Source organism: Neopelma chrysocephalum, unplaced genomic scaffold (assembly GCF_003984885.1).
Source record: "Neopelma chrysocephalum unplaced genomic scaffold, ASM398488v2 Primary Assembly neopelma1_96821, whole genome shotgun sequence".
Lineage (NCBI taxonomy): Eukaryota > Metazoa > Chordata > Aves > Passeriformes > Pipridae > Neopelma > Neopelma chrysocephalum.
Genome location: NW_020925465.1, coordinates 708,723 through 734,124, shown reverse-complemented (window position 1 = coordinate 734,124; position 25,402 = coordinate 708,723). Strand labels below are relative to the sequence as shown.

The following is a 25,402-nucleotide window of genomic DNA, read 5'->3' as shown; positions in this document are numbered from 1 at the left end:
GGCCCCCGCGCGGGTCACCGGCCGCGCCCCCGCCGGCACCCGAAACTCCGGCGCACCGGGAATTCGGGAAAGCTCCCGTCGCTCCCAGCCGGGGCGGTCCCGCCACTCCCGCCCGGAAGCTCCCGCCTCCCCGGGCGAAGGCCGTGGGGCCGCCGCAGGTGAGGCCGCCGGGGCGGTGCAGGTGTCGGGAGGCTGCGCCCGGTAGGCGCTCTCCGTCCGGCTCGTCCTTCTCCTCCGTCCGGCTCATCCTTCTCCTCCGTCCGGCTCGTCCTTCTCCTCCGCCCGGCTCGTCCTTCTCCTCCGCCCGGCTCGTCCCTCTGTCCCGCCCGGCGCCGGCTGCCCTTCGGACTCCGCGGCAGGTCCCTCCCGTCGGGTGAGCCGAGCGGGGCCGGGGAGCGCCCGAGGCCGCGCCGAGCGCCGGCCATGTCGCGGAGCTCGCAGGGCGGGCGGCCCGGCAGGTCCCCGCTGCCCCGCGGGGCCAGCCCCGCGTCCACCGCCGCCCCGCTGCCGCCGCCCCCGCTGCCCCTGCAGCCGCCCTTCGGCCCCGGCGGGGGCAGCCCCGGCCCCAGCGGGCCGGCCGAGCTCAAGCCGGTCCGGCGGTTCATTCCGGACTCGTGGAAGAACTTCTTCAAAGGGAGACGCCACCCCGGCTCCAGCTGGGACAGCACGGCCTCCGACATCAGGTACATCTCGGACGGGGTCGAGTGCTCGCCGCCGGCCACCCCCGCCCCTCCGCAGCCGGGGACCAAGGCGGTGCCCGGCTCCTACAGGGACCCTTACGGGGGGTCGGGAGGGAGCTACAACTCTGGGAAGGAGGCCGAGGCCATGCTGCCCTCCGGTGACCCCTTGGGCTCGCTGGAGCGCCGCGCCGGCACCGGGCGAACGTACAGCGAGCGGGTGGAGGAGTACCACCAGCGGTACGCCTACATGAAGTCCTGGGCAGGGCTGCTCAGGATCCTCGGCGTGGCCGAGCTGCTGCTGGGCGCCGCCGTCTTCGCCTGTGTCACCGCCTACGTGCACAAGGACAACGAGTGGTACAACATGTTCGGGTACTCGCAGCCCTACGGATACGGGGCTGGCAGCGCCTACGGCGGATACTCCTACAGCGGACCCAAAACGCCTTTCGTTCTGGTGGCGGCGGGAATGGCGTGGATTGTCACGATAGTGCTGCTAGTGCTGGGCATGTCCATGTACTACCGGACTATCCTCCTTGATTCCAACTGGTGGCCTCTGACCGAGTTCGGGATCAATGTGGCCTTGTTCTTTCTCTACATGTCGGCTGCCATAGTGTACGTAAACGACACCAACCGAGGTGGGCTCTGCTATTACCAGTTGTTTAAGACACCGATAAACGCATCTTTTTGCCGTGTGGAAGGAGGTCAGACTGCAGCAATCATCTTCTTGTTTGTCACGGTGATCATCTATCTAATTAGTGCAGTGGTCTCTCTAAAGTTATGGAGGCACGAAGGGGCTAGGAGGCGCAGGGAATTAATGGAACAGGAGGTAAGTCTTTAGTTACCATTTTCTGTCTACTGGGTACGGAGTGATAGGGAGCACTTGTGACGTCTTAACCGTGTAGCAGATGGAGTCATATCAGATGTCCTCTCTGCAGCAGGTCCATAGCCTTCAGGGTGAATTTTAACCAGTCTTACATTATTTGAGACTGCTAGATGAAAGACCTTTTAAGATGTCAGACCCAAGTTCTTGGACTCTTTTTTTTTTTTTTTTAATAGTTCACCCTGGCTCTGTTTTCTTTGTAATACTAGGCTCTCTTCCTGAGTCAGCTGATGAACTACTTCCTGGTGTGTATTTTCCAAACAAAGGAAGAAATTAACAATGTGCTTGTTCATCTGTTCGGCAGGGTTAGGCTTAAAGCCACCTAGCATTTATTTTAAAACTGCTTTCAGCGCATCAAGTGTTAGTGCGAATAAATGTAAGAACGCGAAATACTTTTTACTTTGCAAACGAAACTCCAAGCTACTTCTTTTCATCTTTCCTTACAATGGTTATCAAAAAATAATAGTAATAACAGAGTGGGCTAGATTTCGGTGTGTCAGATTTCCGTCAGCCTTATGTTTTTCAAGGCAAGTATTTTGCCTGACTTCAGGCCTTGCCCATACTCAAAACATTCAATACGCATCTGGTTAATGATAAACTATAGTAGCAGAGACTTACACTCTTAATTGGAGAATTCAAGTCATTTGTGTAAAACTTCCTTCATGCGAAAACACCAAAAAACCCCCACAACTTTAAAAAAAAATGATAAGACTTAATATAGCATAAAAATAAAGGCACGTGAAGCCTACATAAGCCTAACCTAAAGAGCGGTCAGCATGAAAGTGATTTTAGTAGGAGAGAGCTGCTCTGTGACTGCGTACTCTTTTGCAGCACTTCCAGCACTGCTTCCCAGTTCATCATCTTGCATAAAACTTTGGAAGAGTACATAAAAGTTTTTTAACCAACTTATAATATGTTCTGCAAGAATGAGGTGATTGCTGGAGTTACACAGAAGGCATTTGTTCTTCCCTGTAACTATCCAAGTTCTTTTATTCCAATTACTAAATATTTCTAAACACAATGCTTTTATAATAGAGGTTACAGTCGGAGAGTACTGTGCAAAACAGCTGCAGGTTGAGCTACCAGTTCGGGCTCTGTTGTGTTTTCTACACAATGAATTAAGGTGCAGAGTGTTAGTGAGTTAACGTGGGCTGGAATGTGAAATAATAAAGGAACTTGGGAAGTGAATGGAGTATTTCCTGCCAGCTGTTCCTTACAGCTATGCTCTGGGAAATCCTTCTGGGGTTTGGGTGGTTGTTTTCCTTCTACTCTTCTTAAACAGTCTTTAAATCGATGGCTCTGAAAATATTCTTATGCTAAATTTCTTCGTACCTAAATATAAATCTAATTCTCTTAACAGTATGATTTTGAAAAAGTTTAGATTTTAAGAGTCTGTGCTTTTGCATACTCTTTTTCCTGAAAATAAAATGTAGTTCTTTCCATATTTTTTTTTGATAGATGAAAACACAGTCCTCTTTTCCAGAAAAGAAGGTAGGAAATGGGAATTTATTTTTATGTTTACTGGTAATTCTATATTGTTATTCTTTTTCTTGTGACTATTTTGATTGACTTATTTATTTAGTTATTTGACTGGGAAGAGATTAGGTTTAATTCTTTAACCTAGTTTGTACATCATTCTCCTACCTAGAAGATTCGGATGAAGCTCGTAAAGGAGTTACTCCTAATAAGGCTAAGTTATAAAATAGACTGTAAATAGCAGATCCGATGGTTGCCTCTGTATGTTCTTTTACCCTCTTTTACAAGGTGACAAGTTCTGTAGCATTTATCAGTGGATTTGGCAGGTGACTAAAACAGCAGGTCAGATGTGAGGTGGGTTTTAGACTTACTTTCTTCCTGGCTGTGTGCTTCATTTACAGGAGAACCAGTGGGAAGCACAGTAGGTCCTCCTTGAGTTGAGTTTCTTCCTGTGTTTCTGAGACTGCTCCAAAGACCTTGCTGGTTTTGGAGCATCAGCAACGCTACTGCTTCTGCCACACAAAGGTGTGGTTGCATATGCTGCAAAGATTCTATAGGATCTTAACAGAACATGCTGATTCCCAGAGGAATTATGGTGTATTAATTTTAGCCTTATTTAAAATGTCTCCTGTAGACGCTGTGAATTTCCTACCATTATTTTCTCTGTTTATTCGCTACTGGATCAGGATCCTTTTCTGTGTGTTCCAACAAGACTGCACGTTTTTATTTCTGGATCAAGGGATAAATTGTGCCAATGAGTGACCTCTTCAAAGACTACAACTTCCTTGTGAGGGGAAGAGGAGGGGCAGGCACTGATCTCTTCTCTGTGGTGCCAAGTGACGGAACCGGAGGGAATGGCCTGAAGTTGTGTTTAGGTTTAGGTTTAATATTGGAAAAAGGTTTTTCACCCAGCCAGTGGTTGAGCACTGGAACAGGCTCCCCAGGGAAATAGTCACAGCACCACACCCAGCAGAGTTTGAGAAGTGTCTGGATGATACTCTCTGGCACATGGTGTGACTCTTGGGGTGGTCCTGTGCATGGCCAGGAGTTGGACTCAGTGATCCTTGTGGGTCCCTTTCAGCTTGGCATATTCTGAGATTCTGCTGATAGGAAACAAGGAGAAAAGGAAACTCCAGAGAACTGAATGATTCCTGTTCATTCAAAAATTAGATGGATATCCAAAGAAACTTCCTTAACTTGTTTTTTTAAGACAGGCAAACAAATCTTTCCAAATCCTTCTTTGGGTATTTATCTGTCACTGGTACCGCTGTTATGACAAACTGAAGAAGAATACCGTGTGACAAACATTACTGTAACTCATTACCAATTTTCTAATTACAATAAGGGTTGTAAGAAATACCTGTTATTTGCTCCTACTGCTACTAGGTGCTTGTATCCCTGTCTTCAATGAGTTGCATATTGTGTGGTTTATGTAAAACTGACTTCATTAAGAAGAAATTCTTTTTCTTTTAAAGCAGTATGAAAGTGATGACAGACCAAGAGAAGAAGTCAGTTACAGGCAGCTTAAGTCTGTGGAAAGAAAACCAGAACTACTTAATGGTCATATACCTGCAGGCCACATTCCTAAACCTATAGTGATGCCAGACTACTTAGCGTAAGTGACTTGACTTTGGTGAACCAACTTAGTGGATAATACTTGAATGATGTTTTTCACCCAGCATTTCTCATATATACACACTTGGTTTCTATGCCATGCATGTGCTGTCTGAACTCACGGTTCTTTATTAAGTTAATGTTAAAAAATAGAGAGGATGGGGGCTGGTATCAGTGGCATTCAGTGGCATAAACCAGTAATTATAAATAAAGAATCTTAATGGAAAAAACAAACCCACACACACCTCAAATGTTAAAGCAGAAAGTTATCATCTAGCAAGTACAGTAAGTGCCAAAGGAACAGAAGACCACCATACAGACATTATAGAAAAAAGTAAAATACATGGGAAATTGCCTTTTTAGCTCCTGAAGTTTGACTACTCTTGTACTTTCTAAGTGTTAAATTTGTAACATGCTGCCTTTTAGAGGGGAGATCTTTCTGTGATAAACTACGAGATCATTAAGTAATTTTTATACTATTTGCCATAGATCAGGGCACAAACTGAAACCCAGGAGGTTTCACCTGAATATTAGGGAAATATTTTTCACTGTGAAGGTCTGCACAGGTTGCCCAGAGAGAATGAGTCTCCATCCTTGGAGATATCAAAAGCCATCTGGACACAGTCCTGGTCAGCCTGGCCTAGGTGGCCCTGATTGAGCTGGAGGTTAGACCAGATGAACTGCAGATGTCTCTTGCAACTTCAGCCATTCTGTGATTTCAGTGCTTTACAGGCATGCAGATTTCAGCAGGTTGTGAGATTAGCAAGCAATACAGAAATACACTATCAAGGTGAAGGGTCCAAATGTTTGTTAAAAAGTCCTATCTCTAAAACTAGTTCTTGAAAACGTGTTTGTTTTGTTGTTTTTTTTTTAAGGAAATACCCAGTAATTCAAACAAATGAAATGAGAGACCGGTACAAAGCAGTATTCAATGATCAGTTTGCTGAGTATAAAGAACTGTCTGTGGAAGTTCATGCTGTATTGAAAAAGTTTGATGAGCTGGATGCGTTGCTGAAACAGCTTCCCCACCATCCTGAAAGCATATATGTAAGTACCTGTGAAATGGGCTCACAGAAAACAATGGTATTAGGTGGTATTATTAGGTAGTTTCTGACTGTCTTTAGCTAGGACACAGTGTTTTGTAGGGCTGGCTGTGACTTGGTGGGAGAGAAAGTTTTCCCATATATGTGACATCTTGTCTGATCGTTTGTTAAGAACACCAAGTTGAAGTTAAGACATATACCTGCTTTTCTGGGGGTTTGTTATTTGTTTGTTTCATACTAGTAGCTTTTACATTTGAGTGAATCACAGTTAATATACTTCCACTATTTCTCAAATACAAGATTTACAACTGAAATGTTACAACTATAATGAGAATTTTGCTTTTGATGAGTATTTTGTAGAATTTACATGAAGATATGGAGCATACTCAAAGTGTTTAAAAATCTGTGGTCTCTCATTAGGAACAGGAAAGGATATCAAAAGTTCTGCAAGAATACAAGAAGAAAAAAAATGTAAGTATTTTTAGATTTACACTGCTAGTGAATCTAATTAATAGCAAAGAGAGTGTAAATAGCCAACAGTTCTGACACTAGGCACAATTCACTAGCTCAGGGTATCTGTAGACACGACAGGACAATGTGTATTTTCTCTTCTAAAACTTTGGAAAAGTTAGGGCACACACCCACACACTCATGCCAACAACCTGTTTTGAGAATGATGATTCCAGTAGCCAGATGTGGAAGAAAAACCTAAACCACAAGCAAACATTTAAGTGTTTTCGTCTTCTGAGAGTATGTTTCATCTCTTAGCATTCTGCACTCAGAAGACTAGTTATTTTTTGGGATCCATTTGGGGTTCGTTTATGTTCACTGACGGACGCAGCCAACAGATAATAACAAAAAACATAATCTTACCCTAGAAAAGTAGTTTTGTATTTTTTGAGGCATGGGATTTAGGCACTCTGAAGAAGTAATTTTCAGTGTAATGCCAGAGGTTTCTCTTTGTCATTTTTAATGGTGGAGAGCAAATGTGTATCTGTGTTCCATTAAAACTGTAATACATTGCAAATACCATTTTTCTTCCTCCATGGAATTCAAAGTTTGTGTCCATATTAGTTAAACTAACTTCATAGCTTTGGGGGGGGATTTATTGCACTTACTACAACACATCTATAAAGTAGTAGGATGAGATTTATATTTGGAGATTTCTGTTTTAAAACTGCTCTGTTTACTAAGTAACTACAACATATAAAAGCAGAACATCTTTTTCTAGCCTTTCGTGAAGGAAGGGGAAGCAGGACATGAAAAATTGTGTCCAGGGGAAAAAAAATGTGATTTTGGAGACAACTTATATACTGTCCTTTGTCAAGAACATAACTGAAAATAGACTATTCTTGGAAGAATATGAAAACATAATATATTAATGTAAAGGTTTTTGTATTTTTGGCAGGATCCTGCATTTCTGGAGAAAAAGGAGCGTTGTGAATATCTAAAGAATAAGCTTTCTCACATAAAACAACGAATTCAGGACTATGATAAAGTTATGAATTGGAATGTAGAAACTTAGCTATGCCTTCATTTCATGGATGCTATTTTCTGTTTTTTAAATTGATATGCATATTTTAACCTATTTATTTACTCAGAACAGTACAGCTACGGGGATTAGTTAATCATTGTCGCTTACGAAGATCCAATTTTAAATCAATGTAATTGAAGTTATCAGATAACTTTAGAAAACCTCTTCTAACATTCTGTTTTCATTAGTGGGAATCCTGACCTCTTAAATATGAATGCTTTATTTGAAAATACTGTGTTTGCAAACCTGCAAAGCCCACCAGAGAAGGCAGTTCTAAATACCATGTGGAAATTTTGCATAGAAATGCTGTTAACAATTTCAGATTTTATTTTTAAGTGGTATTTAAATGATATCAGGAACAGCTGAGCTGTTCTTTCTGTCTGGGTTTTGATGGAGTGCTTCATCATATTGAATAATTTTGGCAATCCAGAATAAGAGTTTTTGTATTGTATTTCCAAATGCTGTACTGTGTGCCAGAAATGATGTTGAATTTCGCCCAACAAGAGATGAAAAATAATTTCCTATTTAAGCAATGTGGGGAGGGGCACTTTGGTTTGGGTTTTTTATTCCCCTCTTTAGAGATGATGCAACAAATTTATACATGGAATAGAGGTACAGGATGGGACTCACATTAATGTTCCATTAGTGTTGCTATATGTCATTAGGCTCTGCATGCCATTTCTGGGTCATGCTATGATGAGTACAGGTGTTTAAAGGCAAAACACTTTATTCTTCATGAGCAAGTAACAGGACATTTTGTCTAGGCAGCAGATGTTTGTGAACTCGGCATTCAGAGAGTTAAGCAAAATTAATTAATTCAAAGTATAAATTGTTAGTATCATTTATAAGGCCAGGTAAAACATATTAACAGACATTCTTTCCAGAGCATATCTGCATAAATTCAATATATATTTTTATATTTTCTTGGGGATATTAACATGGGGATAGGTATGTATGTGTAGATGTTTTCATAAGCCAGTAAAATTTGTATCCTTTTTCACATCTTTGTTAATTATTTTTACTTACTAAAATTGTTAAAAGCATTGATAGTTTCTTTGTACAGTTTTTTACAACCTCAATTTGTCTGTTCTGAAATATATTTTAATATAAAAACCACAGCCATATTACTCTATTGCTTATATAGGCATTTTGTTAGAAAAAACTGTTCCGATTAAGGTTATTGCAAATTTTTGTTAGTGATCATTTTTTCTTTAAAAGAAAGTTTTTAACTTTTGCCTTAATTTAAAGGAAAGACATCAGGAAAGCCGTTTCCAGTTCAGAATGGTCATGGTAGTACTACCTCCGTCCTTCACTTCTGTTAACATACCTCACTCTGACAGTTAAACCCCTTCTGACTTTTCAGCCCTTATCATTCACACTGCAATCCTGATGGCCGCACACCCACTTTCATATTTATAAAGTTGACATTCCACTTTTATCAGCCACTTAATTCCAAGAGTTTTAGTGGATGAAGTAAATAGCACAAAACACTATGGGAACACTGAGAGAATTTGAAAACTTGGCACCTCTTCATTTAAAAACCTTCAGTCCCATCTACCTCGAAGGTGCTTCAACATTTTCATCAGTCTGAAATCAGATGACAGCCTTGTTCTCCCTCTCTATTCAGATGCCACTCTCTCTGGTTCTGGTTTGTATTAATTTCAAACAGGAAATCTCTCTACTTTATAAAGGAGATGGGCCAAATGTTTATACCTGTTGCGCTTTATACTTGTTAAACTCTTCTTTGTAAGAGAAATACTTGTCCAAATCCCCAAAATCTAAATAAATGACCTCTCACTTTGCATCCAGTTTTCTCTTTTTTTTCTCAGTGAGAGTTGTGGGCATGGCATCAGTTATAGGAGAAGATGAACGCAACTTGAAGGTTCAACTGGTGTTCATAAAGTGCTAGAAATAAGCTGACTGATTCTTTGAAAGATTCACAGTCTGCACCCTTAATAGGTCTTCTTTCCATAGGACACTGACATCCAGCCCCAGGCTCTCTTTGACAGTGGTCTTGAGCTTCAGTCTTTGAGGAACTGGCTCCTGGTCTCTCAGACAGTGTCTCCATAACCTGTGAAGAACTATTGTGCTTACCCTTTACTGCAAGGTTTCCAACAAAGGAGCTGGGAAAATGGAACAGTATGCCTGTGGCTGGAACAGGCAAATAAACCAAGTGGAGACAGCTCTATGTGGATAGCTATGTTACTGGGTGTGGTCCATGTTTCCTAGAAAGATGCCACCCTTGTGGCCAAGGGGGTTTTCCAAAAGTTGGAGAGAGAAGCTGGGGAGAGAAATGTTCGTTTCTGACTGCTTTTTGGGTTCCAAACAGGATTAGTGCAGTGCATGGCAGTGGGCTTGCTTAGCATGGAGCCTCATGAGAAGGCATTTACTTCAGTACTGGACTTCCCAAGTTACCATCCCAAGGCATGCAGGGCATCCTTAGGTTGCAGCAGGGCAACATGTTGCAACCATTGCAGTAAGTTACTTGCCTAGTCCTGTATCTCTTGGGGCCTCAGGACTGTTAAGGCACTTTTGGTGCATACAATCAGCTGGTTTTGCTCTAACCTATCAACGGAGGACTGAAAAAGGTCTGTCTTGTGATGCCTCAGAGCTTTTAGGATTTTTTTAGCTTTTTGTAGTATATAGAAGTAGTTGTGTAGTAAATGTAGATTTTAATGTAGCTTACCCTTTAACATCGTAGTTTACAAATACCCAACCTTACTACCCCATTTCATATCAAATCCTCTAAATTCCTTTAGCATGTTTAGTTTTCTTTTCAAGGTAGGATTGTAGAAAACACCTCTTTTTAAGAACATTGCACCCTAGGCCTGAACAATGAGATACCACAACAGACAAAGTGACCTTCAAGCCCAGGACTTTGGAGGAGCTCCAAGGACTGTACTGCTGTGAAGATGAAGACGAGGAAGAAGGGGTCCCAAAGACCCCAGACCCAGTTCCCGAAGGGATGTGTCAGGGGCAGAACTGGGCAGAACCGAGGGGGTGGATAAATCTGGGATTGGATGGACCTTATTATAAAACCATAGAACCATTGCCTGTGTGCGAGTGTGTCGCATGTATTCCCCTGGGCCTGAGAGCCTGATTAAACGACCTGCTCTTTTATCATATATACTAAATTGGCCTGGAGTTTTTTTCTCTGTGGTCTCTCAGCCCATCAGTTGTCAACAGTGCTCTGAACGTGCCAAAGAAGAATTATTAGTTTAAGAAACATTTTCATCTATAGAAGAAATTGAGATTAACAAAATAAGAATAAATGGCTGGGAGTTGAAGCAAGTCGGATCAAGACAAAAATTAAGAGGGAATTGAAAATTAGTTACCATCAGAGCTATCAGGGCAAGTAGTCTCTTGATATCCTGAAAGAATAGAAGGTATACTCCAGACAAAACTGAAGTTATTAAATGATTATCACCTCAGTCTCTTCATGCAGAGTCTCTGGGCTCAACTCTGTGAATCTACATTTTTGCATGTACATGTTAACAGTCTGTGTGGTCTTACTCGTGTGACGGGATTTTTGCAGAAGGTGTAGTTAACATGTATTTGAATCTTACCAAGTAATACTGTCCTACATCCACGGGCATGTAGTGTCTGCTTCCAATTACAGCCTGTCGTCAGACCCTGTGTATAACAAGAAGTTTTATCCTTCTTAGAAAACGCTCTCCTGTCTCCACAGATCTACAAAGGAAATTACCCAAGAAACTTAGTTTCTAGGAATAAATTTAATAGTTTCCAAACTGGACCTTTTTTTGTTCTTTTTTTGTCTTTGAAAACAGTTGGATATCCTTGATCAAGGTAAGTGTGGCAACATCTGCATACTTTTTACTGAACTGTACATTTTTTCAGGCCCGATAAAGCAATGTACCCAAAAGTTTGGATAGCATAATAGGTGGACCAGCTTCCATGACAGCATACTCACAGCAATGAAAAACTTAATTGATTTGAAATTGTAAGAGAAGGTAACCAGTATTTAGTTTGTTAATCTCAAAATTGTGATGGAATTTCAAGCACTTGGACAATTATAATCTACAAAATTATTGTATTCCAGTCAAGTATTGAAATTCTTGGCCTTGACAATAAAAAATATCGCTGTTCTGAAAGAAGTCTCGTTTTTCTCCTATAAAATTGTCAGCTTGCAGCCATTTTCCCTTTCAATGTTTTATAAATTGGACTTTTTCGTCCTAAAGAAAGGATGGCATGTGTTCTAATGGGAATAGATCAAAGTACAGATATTTCAGTTCCAAGAAGCAAATCTTGGCTTCTCAAACTAAAGAATCCCCCTTTTTCCTATCTTCAGTGGATTGCTTTCCTTAAAAAAATTGTGAATTTTCCCCAGGTATGGTTTAATTGAAAGCAAGTTAATTTCACTTCTCTTTCCCTTATAAATTGCTCCCGATAAGCGCAACAGGCTTAAGGGTACAGCAGAAACGGCAAGTTTTTCCCTGCTCCTGTTTCAGGAAGTGTTACCACTGTTTACACGTTTTCTTCCTCATTTATTGTCTTACTTGGATGCAGAATGACGCACCCCTCTCCCCCTTAGGAACGGATGCTCAGCACCTTTCCTGTAATTGAAGAGGTGAAACCCAGTCTTGGCACACTTCCACTGTATCCCTGGAGTTTGGGTTGCTCTGCAGAGCAGTCAGTGCTTAGCTCAGCTGGCTCTGACCTAATCCTTACTGCGATGCTTACGAAATGGAAACTCTCGGTGACATCAGATGGATGCTCAGAATTATTTCAGGTAGATGCAAAACATAAACACGTAACATCAAAATACCTGAAACTGTTTGCTTTCGCTACCAGGGCGGTAGACAGCTGCTTTAAGTAACTGGCCTATGAGCATAACCGTGTTAAAATTCAGTGCTACAGCGTGGCCTTTCCAGGCTCTTGGGTCCTCCTGTTAATTACTAGAATTGTTTCAGTTAATTACAGAAACACAGGTAAACCCAGACGGTGCCGTGACTCCGAGAGATGAGCGAGGGGGCACCTCACAGAAACGCCACCACCGGGGCCTGGCGCCCGCACGAGCGATGTCTCCATGAGGCGTTTTCCTTACGCCCTCACCCTCCCCACGACTTACGGGGAGCACTTTGGAGGCGGTGTGGAAAACACAACAGAGCGCCCCCGGAACGCTCGCTCCGCGGCCCGGGCGGCGGCCGGGAGGGTTTGGCGGCGCACCGAGGCGAAGGAGGGCGGGCGTGTCCGGGACGGCGGGGCTTGGCGGCGGCCCCGGCTCCCCTCGGCCTCCGGACTACCTTCAGCACCCCTCGTCTGCCCCCGGCCCTCCGCTCGGCTCCCCTCGGCCCCCTGAGCCCCCCTCGGCTCCCCGCATTACCCCGAGCCCCCTTCGTCTCCCGTCAGGCCCCCCAAGCCGCCTCAGCCCCCCGCGGAGATGGATGACGAACCCGAGCGGACCAAGCGCTGGGAAGGAGGCTACGAAAGAACATGGTGTGTTCTTCCCCGTTCCCTTCCCTCACCCTATTTCTGGCGAAAGGGGAGAGAAAAATCTCCCTTCCGCTCGCTAACACTGCTTTGCGTAGGGAAATTCTTAAAGAAGACGAATCCGGCTCGCTGAAGGCAACCATCGATGACATCCTCTTCAAGGCAAAGAGGAAAAGGTACTTTTCGTGGCCACAAGCCTGCAGATAGCCCTGGCTTGATCATACTGAAAGTGGGTTTTTGTGTCCTTACTCCTTCATGCTTCCTGCCTACTGCTTATTGTACCGTGGGACATTGTAAAATGAACTTTTAGCTTTAATCTAAGCACTGTGTGTGCAGGCTGGATACCCCACGTGTATGCAAGCTGCAGGTCTTGATCTGATGGACCGCGGTGCAGAGCACTGCAGTTGCAATGTGCACAGCTTAGAGAAATCCTCCAGCACATTTTTTAATATACAAATCATAGAATCATAGAATGGTTTGGGTTGGAAGGGACCTTAAAGTTTATCCAGTACCAACCTGCCTGCTATGGGCAACACTTCCCACTAGACCAGGCTACTCAGAGCCACATCCAAAATGGTCTTAAAAACTTCCAGACATGAGGTGTCTACAACCTCTGAGCTTCTGTGGGCAACCTGTGCCACTGCCTCACCACCCCCATCATAAAAACATCTTTATGTGTAATCTAAACCCACTCTGGTTTAGTTAAAACCGTTGCCCTTTGTCCTATCACAACAGAAGCTGGGGTTTGGTATCATGGGACCAGATTTCCATTTCAAATTTCAGAAAAATTACCAGAAAAAAAATCTAACTTTTGCTTTATTTCAAGTTATGTTAAAACATTCAAATTTGGATAAAATTTTAAAGCTTCATTAAACCTGGTTGTAGCAAATAGTTTTTATTTCTCTTCTGAGAGACGAGAAGTCTGTGGCTGAGTTGTGAGATTTTTCAGTGTAAATAAGTGTCTTCAGTTTGTTACTGCTCCATATTTTGGCAGAAGTCTAGTTTAGGATTTGTTTTGGGCTTTTGTTTTAGGAGCCATTTCTTCACTTGCATCTTACTTAAATCCTTCTGTGTTTTGTTAGGCTCTATGAACACCATGGACAAGTTCGACTGGGAATGGTATCTTGATGTCTTCGCTCTCTTCTGTCCTCGGTCCAAAGCTACTTGACTAGAGTCGGTGTTCCTGCACTGAAAGACACTCCTTCTGACCTAACGTGCTTGAGACCAAACCTTGTGTTTCCTACCAGTTTTATTTTTTTTTTGAGCATTCTTTGTTCATTGGCAGGGTGAATGTGCAGCATGAGCATTCAGAGGTGGAATTCAGAGGTTTGGCACACGGGGTGTGTTTTGCAGTGGGATCACGCGTACTCGCACTGTCCATTTCCCTTTATGTGAAAAATGGGTGTAACTGAAGCAGCTTGTAAATAACAACGTAGCTTTAGTCCAACACTAAGTTCTTCAGATGAAAACATGAAGGTTCCAGCTGTGCATGTATTGCAGCTTATCGTGAGAAGAAAATAGCAGTGTGTATTCTCCGAGAGAAGTGGTTTGGGTTTTTTTTTCATTTTGAAGGAAAAGTGGACAAATGTGTTACTTTTTCAGTTGATGTTGATTGCATTGCTCAATATTCTGAATTTTCCCAGTTTGAGGGAGGCATTAGTGGCTTTTTTAAGTAAATGGAATAAGGAATTCAGTTCAGTATGTATTCTGTGAGTGATTTTCGCTTATGGTGGAAATGCAGATGCGTCACCTTTATGTGGTTGTTGATGGATCAAGAACGATGGAGGACCAAGACTTAAAACCGAACAGACTTACTTGCACTTTGAAGGTATTTCTGGACTCAAAAATGTTCTCTTACTAAGCCACTGTTCCTTTATAAACCCAGTTACATTTTGCATTTGAAAGAATTGCAGTCTCCTGTATATGCGTAGCCTCATCTTTCCTGTCATCCCTGTTTTTTTTCCCCTTGCTTCTGTTGCTAGTCTGTTATTTTCCTGGTTTTTGTATAGTGTGACAATATTTTGCCGTGCACATGTACTTCTGTACAGTAAAAGCACTTTATAAGGATATATTAGGGAAAGACGTTTTATGAAAAGTATGTGGAAATTAATTGTTGCCCATAATAAGGGGGTGAAAGGAAAACAGACGTGTTTTCAGAAAATTTAGAATTGTATTTTTTCTTGCAGTTGGGTTTTTTTAATTAATTCTGATTTGAAAGAGTGTTAGTCAGGAGTTGAATTGGATTGGTGTTTTAGGTATGGGGGACTTGAACTGTACATATTGTACTATATGGTCTTCCCTAATAACACTATAGTGTGAATCCCTGGGTTTTGATGATTTTGTACAGATTGATGCTTTGTGGTGTGTTGGAAACCTCCATTTGAACCACTGGGAATCTGGAACTTGAATGTATGACGTGAATAAAGTAAAAAGGGGACAAGTTTCTGAAATTTGCATTGCATTGGTAACATGGGATGAAGGAGAAGGGCTGGGGTGAAAGACGAATAGAAAAGAACGCCTCATTCCCTTGTTTTGTTTTCCTCAGCTTTTTTTTCCCTTTAATGATACTAGATTTTTTTTTGCAAATATCACCTGTTTAATGCATGGGGAACAAAACTGTAATTAGTTCTTAACAGTCTTAACTTTTCTTTGTAGTTACTGGAATATTTTGTTGAAGAGTACTTTGACCAAAATCCCATTAGTCAGGTATGTACAACCATACAAGAAACAAGTAATAGAAAGCTATTTTGAAAGGTAGTTTTAGTTTTAACAGTATCTAGTAAACTGTTCTCTGTTTATGTGTATCTTCCCATCCCATCTAGTGAAACTCTTGTTTCTGCCTGAACTAAAGAAAATAAGAACCTGTCTGTTCTCTTATTCCTAGCATCAATTCTGACACAGAAGACCTGATTATACTTTTTTTCGGGCACTTGGAATTTTCAAAGATTTCTTTTTTGCAAAAGTACTGGAGATATACAGTTTGTATTAACTGATGCATCACATTGGGCTGCTGTTGTTACAGTTACAAGAAAACTTGTATAGACTTGTATGGTTAAGTAATTCTGATCCATAAAGAAGTATTAGGCAAAACATAGCAAAAATATAAATCATCCTCTTTTAAAACTTGGTAAGAAAATTTTTGACTGTTTTTTTTTTCCTTTTCCAGATTGGCTTAATTGTAACCAAGAGTAAAAGAGCTGAAAAAATGACAGAACTCTCAGGTAGGGAGTTAGTTTTGGGTTTTGTGTGGTGTTTTTTGGTTTTGGGTTTTTATTTGTTTGTTTGTTTGTTTTTTTTAATTGGAGATGTTTTTGTCTGTTTCATTGATGTTACAAATTCTACCTGATACACTGCTGGAAGTGATGTTAACGTATTTTTAAAAGATAAATTATTGCAAATCGTCTGAAACCATAGTCTTTATTTTGATCTGTTTTGATCTAGAAGTGGCACAGTGTGCTTTTTGCCATCGTCTTGTCCAGATTGCAGATAAAACATGATTTGTTTCCCCTATAGTTAATTTTCCACCGTTTGTTAATTTTGTATGTTATGACACCTGTGTGTATGGTGAGATTTGATCAGATGTTAAAAGCAGGGTTTCTTTGGTTCCTCCCTGCTGTTACAGCAATCTCTGTGACTTCAGAGATAAAGCAGACTTTATTGAGGAAGTTGAGGATGAATCAATCCTTGAACAGTTCTTTGAGGATAACAGAAGAAACTAAATTCTTTTTTTGCTGAAACACTTTGTGAGACACTTTGCACTTATGTTGACCACTTAATGATACACAACAGTGATTTTATTTTGTTGGCTTCTTGAAGTTTCTAACAGCTGGGTGCCTGTAGAGTAAATGTCTTTCTGTTAATACACTGTTTTATTGTTTTCTGCATTATGATTGGCACATCAGTTTCTAACAAAAAATAAACAGTTTTTTGTCACAGTTTGAAAACTTGTTGTATAAGTACACTTCATTGCATATATACTTTAAATATTTCAATTCTTATAACTTGTTGTATCACTTGAATTGCTTGAGATTTTTTTTTTTCACTTACAGGAAACTCAAAAAAGCACGTAACTGCTCTGAAGAAAGCAGTGGATATGAACTGCAGTGGAGAGCCTTCTCTATATAATTCCCTAAATTTGGCCATGCAGACTTTAAAGTTAGTATTTACGTGGAGGTTTTTTTATTTTCTTTGTGATTGTGAATTTTTTGAGAGGCAGAGACAATTTTTTTCTGAGGATCATCTTGCATTATGCTGGCTTGAGTTTTTAATTATGTTCTCTTACAATACAAATAAGTTAAATATGCTGGTAGTGCAGAATTTGATTTTTTAACACGAGATGCTTCTCTTTAGAGGTGTGCTGCTTATAAAATGCAACAGTATTTTAAAAGCAAGTAGATGATTGTATGTAGATATTGTGATGAAGGACACAATTTTTTTTTACTGGAGGGCTGAGGTATGGAAAAGGACAGAGTTAGGGGTTAATGATAAGAGAACAGGCAAAGAAGCAGCATTGAGTCACAGTAATCTTATGGGAGTTTTGGCATTCTTTAGAAAGATAAATTTTCAGGTAGGATAGATTTAAAACGATTTTTTGCTGTGTGAGGTGTTGAGATGTATCCCAGTTTGGAAGACTGAACAAAAGATTATAGCTAGAAACACTGACAGAACAAAGTTAGTAGTCAGTGTCATAAAAAACTATTTGAATGACTAGCTGGAAGAGAGTTTGCAACTAAGAACCGAAGTAGATAAGAGTAATGAATTTACACTTATAAATTTTTATTTTAAGAAGTCAGAAGACTTGCTGTAGTATTGCTAGTTTGAAGGTAAATTTTACCTGTGGGACTGTGGATAAGGTACAAGGGATTCATTAGTGCAAACAATTAGATAACAACTACACAATCAAGTACTGGAAGGGTTTGGCTTATGGAAGGTGAAATTCTGGCGCTCAGAGAAGGATCGTATTAGAATTTGTGGACGACTTCATATTGTATCATCTTATGACTTCAGAGCATTAAAGTCCTTGTAGACATTATCATACAAGTAGCTTAGTGTGCAGCAGTAAATTAACTGTGTACTTTCCTTAGGCACATGCCAGGACATACAAGCAGAGAGATTTTGGTAGTCTTCAGCAGCCTGACAACATGTGATCCAGCCAACATCTATGATCTAATTAAGGTACAGAATTGAAGTTTGACTACTGCATTGAACATCCAAGCTATTAGAGTAAAAACAGACAGTTGCAGTGTCATCACCAATTAATTTTCATTTAAGACTTTTTACTAATTTTTGTTCTGCACATGAATTTGAGTATGCTTTCTTTTTCTATTTGAAGTGTTTAAAAGCAGTTAAGATCAGAGTATCTGTCATCGGCCTAAGTGCTGAAGTCCGAGTCTGTACAGTACTTGCCCGAGAAACTGGTGGTATGTATCTGAAGTTCAGTAGTAATCTTACTGACACAGGTTTAAAATCAAAATTAAGTAACTGTTTTATAAATTCATTAATGCATTTTGATATTTAATTAATAAAATATTTTAATGAATAAAATATTATTCATTAATATTTTCCATTGTGCTGGCAGAAAATTCAAGGGTTTCCCAAATCTACGAAATAAACAGTAGTAAGTGAAATTATTATGAGCTGGTAGCTGCAGCTCTAGAGAGAAGAAACAGATATATTTTCAAAACTACTGTTCCATGTATTAAGCTATGTGATGTGGAACTTAAGCAATGTAACATGTTAATATTAATTGCTGCAGTGGTAACTTTTACAATATCATTACTACAGTGTAATGTTGGGAAAAAAAGCTATGGGGCTTCATGTCTAATTTAACATTCTGGTGTTACCAAATTCACAACTTGTCAGTTTCAGTAGCATTAACAGGGCTAGTTTTTAGGAACAGGTTTGGAAAAATTTCTACTTGATTTGTTTTCTGTCATTTGGAGTGTATGTTTGTATTCTCAACTGCTCATAACCTGCGAGTAAGGCATTTATTTCTTTGTGACAGGAACATACCACGTGATTTTAGATGAAAGTCATTTTAAGGAACTGCTGATGCATCACGTTAGTCCTCCACCTGCCAGTTCGAGTTCTGAGTGTTCCCTTATTCGAATGGGTATGGTACAGTTTTGTTAAACTCCAAGCACAAGATCTGCTCTGTCTTTTTATTTCTTTGCATCTTCTGTGTTAAAGCCTCACGAATAGTAAGAAGCTTAATAAAGACATTGCACAGTTGTTTTTTTTTTTGACATGTATTTTGCTAAAGAAATACAAGTTTTCTTGGTGTTGTTCCTGCAAAGTAGTCAGCTTTAAATAAAACTAACAATTAAAAAAGAGAAATTACTCAACAGAAGTTGGGAATAATGAAGTGGAATGATATTGCTTGTAGAGTAATTGTTAAAAATGTACTACTTAGAAATGAAGGATGAAAAATTATTTTGTTTCTCCCTGTTATTTCCCTGCAGAAGGCAACTGTCATAACTATTAATTGATTGTAAGAGCCATATGTTTAGCCATGTAGTACATATTTGTGAAGAGCACTGTTGTGGTGCAGATTAGGTGCCTTTTCTTCTCCTGATGTGTTTCTCAATAAATTTAAGCTTGGAGTTAAACCAAAGTAGGAACTGTAATTCCACAAAGTAGAGCATTGAGTTCTCACTTTCATCCACCCCTTTCGCAGAGAGAGATGTATGTATTTTTATGTGTAGATATAAACACTGAAGAGGTTTACTTGTTATAGGTAAAGCCTGAGGAGCAGTTGGGAGAACCAACTGTCCGTTTGTCATGAGCTGTAAAAAATAAGTGGTAGAAAGAAAGGTGTCTGTTACAGTCTCCATAAAATGCTGTAGTGTCATCTGTTGTATACTGCACTTGGAAGGTGAATATAGGCTTGGTGTCTGCATATATAAAAATATTTCCCCCTAGTTGTTTAAGTGAACATTTGTGTGGTGCTTATTCTGCTTTCCTATCATTGCATATAGTTTTCTTTTTCACTGTTCTTCAGAAATGGGGTTCCAGTGAGCTTCAGTTAATACAAAGTCTATCAAAAGACATTTTTTCAGTTGGGGAAAGTATGCTGAGGGATATGTGTATGTAGGTAGAGACCTTTAGGGAGAATTTGATACCTAGGAAGAGTGTATTATTTCTACTGTAATAGCATACAAACAAGAAGGAGATAGGCCTTAATATTTAGAATAGTCTTTGAACTTCTCCACTGAAGTATGAAACTGACACATTACTTGCATGCGTAAAATTGTTAATATGGGCTGGTTTTCTCTTCAGGTTTTCCTCAGCATACTATTGCTTCCCTGTCTGATCAGGATGCAAAGCCTTCCTTTAGCATGGTGTAAGTAGAGTTAATTAGAATTCAGTGAGCTGATAAGAATTCAGTATCAATTAGTCATATTTAGAAAATCTTTACAGTGAAAATATTGCAAAATAACATGAAAAAATAGCAAGCAATGTCTTGTGACTTCTCAGCAGATATTTTATTTTCATTTGCACATCCTGTATGTGACCAGAGTTACCTGTGTTAAATATGCTTTTTAAACTTTGCATTTAAATTTTTGAAAGATGGTAAATGGTGCTTAGTTGTGTTATACAATGATTAGGGCAAAAGGGTGCTACAAGGTGCTAAAGTAATTAATGCCAATTTTATGTGCAGTTCTTCATTTAGGTATTATTATCATTATAAAAGATAATTATTAGGATGAAGGGTATTATCTGAATGAAGTACTTTTTTTTTCTATTTCCTAATATAACTTTAAAGGGAAGCTTAAAATATAGGCATTATTTGATTACTGTATCTGAACTCTTCTTAATTAAAAGAATCATAATTTTCAGGGCTGATATGGGAGTCTGAATTTTCAGAAGGAAACAGTGTCTGCTATTTGAAAGAATAAGTACACTACCATGCAGCTTACAGTCAATACACAATATTTTTGTGCCAAAGTAGAAATAGCAATGCAGTTGTCACTCATAACTTTACTTTTTAAAGATACATTGGTGCTTTTATGTGAGAAAATTTGGTCTTTGTTCTGTTCTTGTGGAAAAATGTAGTTACTAATATCTCCTCATGTCAGATGCTTTCTGACACACATGGAACTGTTGCGTGCAATCTACTGAAACTTTTAAAATTATTTGTTGTGAAAACTATGTAATATTTGTAGTTAATGTAGTAGTATGGTGTTATCTCTTAGGTACTGAATTTTTCTTTCTACTGTAGGCAATTGGAAAACAACAGTGAGCCCAGTCTCACACTGGGTGGGTATTTTTGTCCCCAGTGCAGAGCCAAATACTGTGAGCTTCCTGTGGAATGCAAAATCTGTGGTAAGTAGCAAGAAGAGGTGAGTGGATGAAGTAGGAGTTAGTGGTAAGGGAGTTGTGGAGTGGAAAAATTCAATTATACTTAGGAACTAAAAGCAGCTCTGCTTTTAGAATCCTGCATTCCTGTGACCTGGGATGCCAGCTTCATACGAGGGACTTTCAGGATATACCTGCAACAGTAAACCTGTATCATATCCCCTGGTGTAATGTTATAAACTAAAAGCCCTAAAGCAAAGCCTAGGGAAGAAGGGTGATCCATATGTGAATGGTAATTTCTCAAGAATCCAGATTTGACAGACACACCAGTGTTCCAGACTCCTCAGTGCAAGGCTGTGGAGATAGAATGCTTTGGAGTAAAAAGGCAGACGACCTCCCACCTCCGGGAGTGTGTGAATGGAAGATTTCCAAGTTGACCCCAAGGGCAGGCTGCACAGTGACACATGACAGACCGTAGAGTTGTAAATGGAAATCCTTTGGTCTTGCAAATGTTAATGGACTGTGCAACCAATGATTCCTCCCCCTCTTGCACTTAGTGAGGGTGGGAGGGAGGATTAGCATGTTTTATAGTATTAATACTGTGAGTGGTGCTGTCCTGTTAGCTTCTACTGGCATATGACTAAAACGTGATAGGTATTACCAAGATGTGTGTATTTGGCAAGAGGATGAAATAATTACAGTTTTGGGTCACTTTATCCTATTTTCATTTCAAGTTTTTCATACAAGCATGAGTTTGGTTCCAGCAAGGGAATAGTGTAAAAGAGAAATCCTGTATCAGCAGTGGATTCTCCACAGCTGCAGGGATCAGGCAGAACAAGAGCTCAGATGCTTACACTGCATGTGAGTGATGGAGATGTTTGTGCCAGCCCAAGCCCCAGCTAATCTGTTCTCATGGTCTGACCCCAGCTGGCAACTCAGCCCCACACAGCCACTCACTCCCTCCTCCCTGGTGGGATGAGGGAGGGAATTGGAAGGGTAAAAGTGAGAAAATCATGGGTTGAGATAAGACAGTGTAATATATACAGGAAAAGCTGTACATGCAAGCCAAGCAAAATAAGTAATTAATTCACCACTTCCCATTGGCAGAATCTCCAGGAAAGCAAGGCTCCCTCATGGGTAACAGTGAGGGGAGAAGATAAATGCTATCACTCTGAATGTTCTCCCCTTTCCACCTTCACCCAGCTTTATAGGCTGAGCATGATGCCATATAGTGTGGGATATCCCTTTCTTCTGTTGGGGGACTGACTGGCATCCCAGCTGTTTCCCCTCCAAACTCCTTGTGCACCCCCAGTCCTACTTACTGGTGGAGTGAGAAGCAGAAAGGGCCTTGGCTCTGTGCAAGCACTACTTGGCAGTAAGGAAAACAATCCTGTTCCCAGAACAAACCCAAAACAGATCCATTTACTTGTTAGTGTGAAGAAAATTAACTGTTAAAACCAGCAGACCTGTGTTAGCTGAAACAGGGCTATGGTGTGCTTTTGGCAGTATTACAGGAGGCTGCAGTAGAGCATTTTAACTGGTGATGTGATACAGCAGAGCCATCATTGCCAAAGAGGAGCTTCCTAACTTCACCACCATGCATTGTAAATGTACTTCTAAAGACACAGTTAAACCTTTTCAGTAGAAATGTGAGTAATTTGCTTATTCTTTATATTTGGATTTAAATCTGGAAAGGATTACAGCTTTGGCTTTTAGAAGCTAACGGAACAAATAATTTTAATTTTTTTAATTCCTGAAAGCTTTGAACCACTGAGTAATTTAAAATATTTTTTTCCCTTTTGACTGTATTTTATACAGAAAAGCTTTTCAGTAAGTTCTCTCTTGTAATGATTTTGATGTCTCTTTATTTGCAGGTCTTACACTAGTGTCTGCACCTCACCTGGCTCGGTCATACCATCACTTGTTTCCTTTGGATGCTTTTCAGGAAGTTCCACTGGAAGAATACAAGGGGGAACGGTATGCAAATCATATTTATGATAATGAGCGTACTTGTGGTTCCTGTAATTTTTTTGTCACCAAACTAAGAATAGCTGGCAGCAGCTACTTTGCTGATGGAAACACTGAATGTTTGTGTAGTTTTGGGCACCTCTGGCGTTAAGAAATATTTGTAGATCCCATCAACAGTTATATCTATGAGTTCAGTTGAATAGCTGAAATAATTGCCATGAATTTTTACTATGTATAAGATATTTTTTAAACACTGATTGACTCTTTTTTCAGTTAAAATAACACAGTTTTGCTTTCAGGTATTGTCAAGGCTGTCAGGGAGAAATGAAAGATCAAAATGTAAGTATGTTGAGCTGAGTTGGAATTTGCATTAAGGGGTTTGAGAAGCAGAGGTGATTCTTTAGTATAGTCGTCTTAAGACCACAAAAATATTTGTGGATGTTTATGTTGTGGTTAACTGGTGTCTGTGATAAAGAGCCATGCTTTTTAGACTGCAAAGTCTATAAAAGTGTGGGAAGGGATTTCCTAGGAAGCTGCATAAAGAAGCTTCCACTCTTAGCCATTTGGAAGCATCTACAATGACCTGAGCTCAGCCCTGTGGATATACTTGCTGTTAGAAACTTTAAGTTCAGTGTTTCAGAGTTTCAGTGATGTTAGCAACATAGTCTATTTACACTGTCTTCTTGACACAACTGTTGCCCTACTGTAGTGCTACGATGGTGATAATTTTTTTAATTTGACTTGTTTTTCTGTCCTTTCCACACAGGTTTACATATGTAAAGTGTGTCAGAATGCATTTTGTGTGGAATGCGACCTGTTTGTCCATGATTCTCTACACTGCTGTCCTGGCTGTATTCACGAGCATCCTGCTCCCATATCTATATGAATATCTTTGAGAAATTGTTTTATTTATGTCACTCTTGCATGAATTTTTTTTATTCAGACAATTTTTATTTTTTTCATTCAGACAGTTCTTTTTATTCAGACATTATTTTAACTGACACATCTCAGAACAACAAGATGGTTAAAGAGGGATGAACAGTGGCATCATAATATTCCTGAATTACTTATATCTATTTTCTCTGTTCTTGTCTAATGAGCTCTGGCTTTTTCCAGCTGTTATTATGGCTAATGTGTATATTTTTAAATGTGAAAGTGATAAAACTGGTTTCTATGATAATGTGGTGATTTGTTTTTGTTTCGTTATTTGTTCAAAATGAAGCCCTGAAAGTATGTTTTACATATCTGTTGTTACAAGCTTTTGCTTTTGGTGGATGGTGGAGTTCTACAGATCAAAATATTCTTTTGCAAGGATTCCACAAAGATGTTTTTGAGCAATTAATTGGTGGATATTTCATATATTAATTTCAAGTATTGTGGGTACTCACCGTGGCCTTCAGTAAGACAGCTCAAATACAGCTGTTATAAATGTGCTGAAAACACATTTTAGGTTTTAATGGTGAAACTCAAAGCTAACTGAATTCTGTTACTGCTGTGTTTGCAGTTATGTGGTTTCACTTTCTTGTAGGAGGTAAGGTTGCTGAAAGGCAAGGAACTTGCAGAAGGGCAATACCTGGGTTTATACAAACTATTGCTTGATGGGCTCAGTACTGAAGAGAGATGCTATTTGGTTCTGAGGCTACAGTGAATTGACAGAACTACACATTGTCTTCTCTCGTGGGCTAAACCCCCAGAGCAACAGACAGTAAGGTGGGTGGAGAAGGGGAAGCGTGTGGTCTTATCTGAACATCAAAAGAATAGAATTGAGACTAATGCAAAACTCTTGTCGTGCTACACCTCAGGAAGAGGTTACAGGTGCAGTGTCTGAAGCAGTAGGTCACAGCTGGTTTTCTTGTCATCTTATGATTGTAAACATATCAGTGACTGAGTTACTCTGGATGTATGTGAAATATGACTTGATTTTTTTAAATGGTGAGCTTTGTTGTCAGATTAGAAATGGCAGTATAATCACTGAATCTTAAAACTGCAAACAAGCAAAAAAATCGAACCTCTATTTTAAGTTAGTTCCCTGTTTTTCATGCTCACCACATACAAACAATACACACTACATTTCAGTTCTCACAGGCAGTTTTAAAGTCTGTTAAATATGAAAATTCTCAATTGTGAACATAGCTCTTTCTGTGCTTTTTCTACCATTTACGCCTGCAGGCTGGATAGAAGGCAGTCATTCTCTTGTGTTGGCAGAAAAATGATTGTTCACTTGCATTTCATTTTGTTCTTAGTCAAACAATACCTATAAAGCCTTTGTGCTATGCCTATTACTGTAAGAGTGTCCTTAAAAACTAGCAGAAAAAGGACATAGCCCTGGGGTTTAGTGGGGTCTAGGAGGCCATTCCAAGCCAAACTAATGCCTTGAGCTCTTAGATATTCTGATGCTGGTGACAGCGTCTTGAGACAGTTTTTTCTGGTAATATTTTCATCTTTGCATTCAGCACTTCCT

The 25,402-nt window shown here is 40.0% G+C and overlaps 2 protein-coding genes across 3 annotated transcripts; both read left to right on the top strand.

Moving 5' to 3' along the window:
* The first annotated feature begins 423 nt into the window (after positions 1–423).
* On the top strand, positions 424–7,332 carry MARVELD2 (MARVEL domain containing 2). Its single transcript, XM_027670269.1, has 6 exons — positions 424–1,503; positions 3,016–3,048; positions 4,512–4,648; positions 5,523–5,694; positions 6,111–6,161; positions 7,099–7,332. The coding sequence occupies exons 1-6, from the start codon at positions 424–426 to the stop codon at positions 7,213–7,215; spliced, it is 1,590 nt and encodes a 529-aa protein (XP_027526070.1). The 3' UTR covers positions 7,216–7,332.
* On the top strand, positions 679–23,973 carry GTF2H2 (general transcription factor IIH subunit 2). Of its 2 annotated transcripts, none has more exons than XM_027709668.1 (16): positions 679–683; positions 12,626–12,681; positions 12,774–12,851; positions 13,758–13,794; positions 14,417–14,503; positions 15,331–15,381; positions 15,842–15,896; positions 16,725–16,830; positions 17,760–17,850; positions 18,008–18,095; positions 18,680–18,787; positions 19,954–20,017; positions 20,897–21,000; positions 22,848–22,950; positions 23,241–23,280; positions 23,708–23,973. In XM_027709668.1, exons 2-16 carry the CDS (start codon positions 12,626–12,628, stop codon positions 23,825–23,827), a joined length of 1,188 nt encoding a protein of 395 aa, XP_027565469.1. In that variant the 5' UTR covers positions 679–683; the 3' UTR covers positions 23,828–23,973. The 2 variants fall into 2 exon arrangements, with proteins under 2 accessions (XP_027565469.1, XP_027565468.1); XM_027709667.1 differs by lacking the exon at positions 679–683 and adding an exon at positions 7,336–9,384 and having other exon boundaries at positions 12,595–12,681.
* The last annotated feature ends 1,429 nt before the right edge of the window (positions 23,974–25,402 follow it).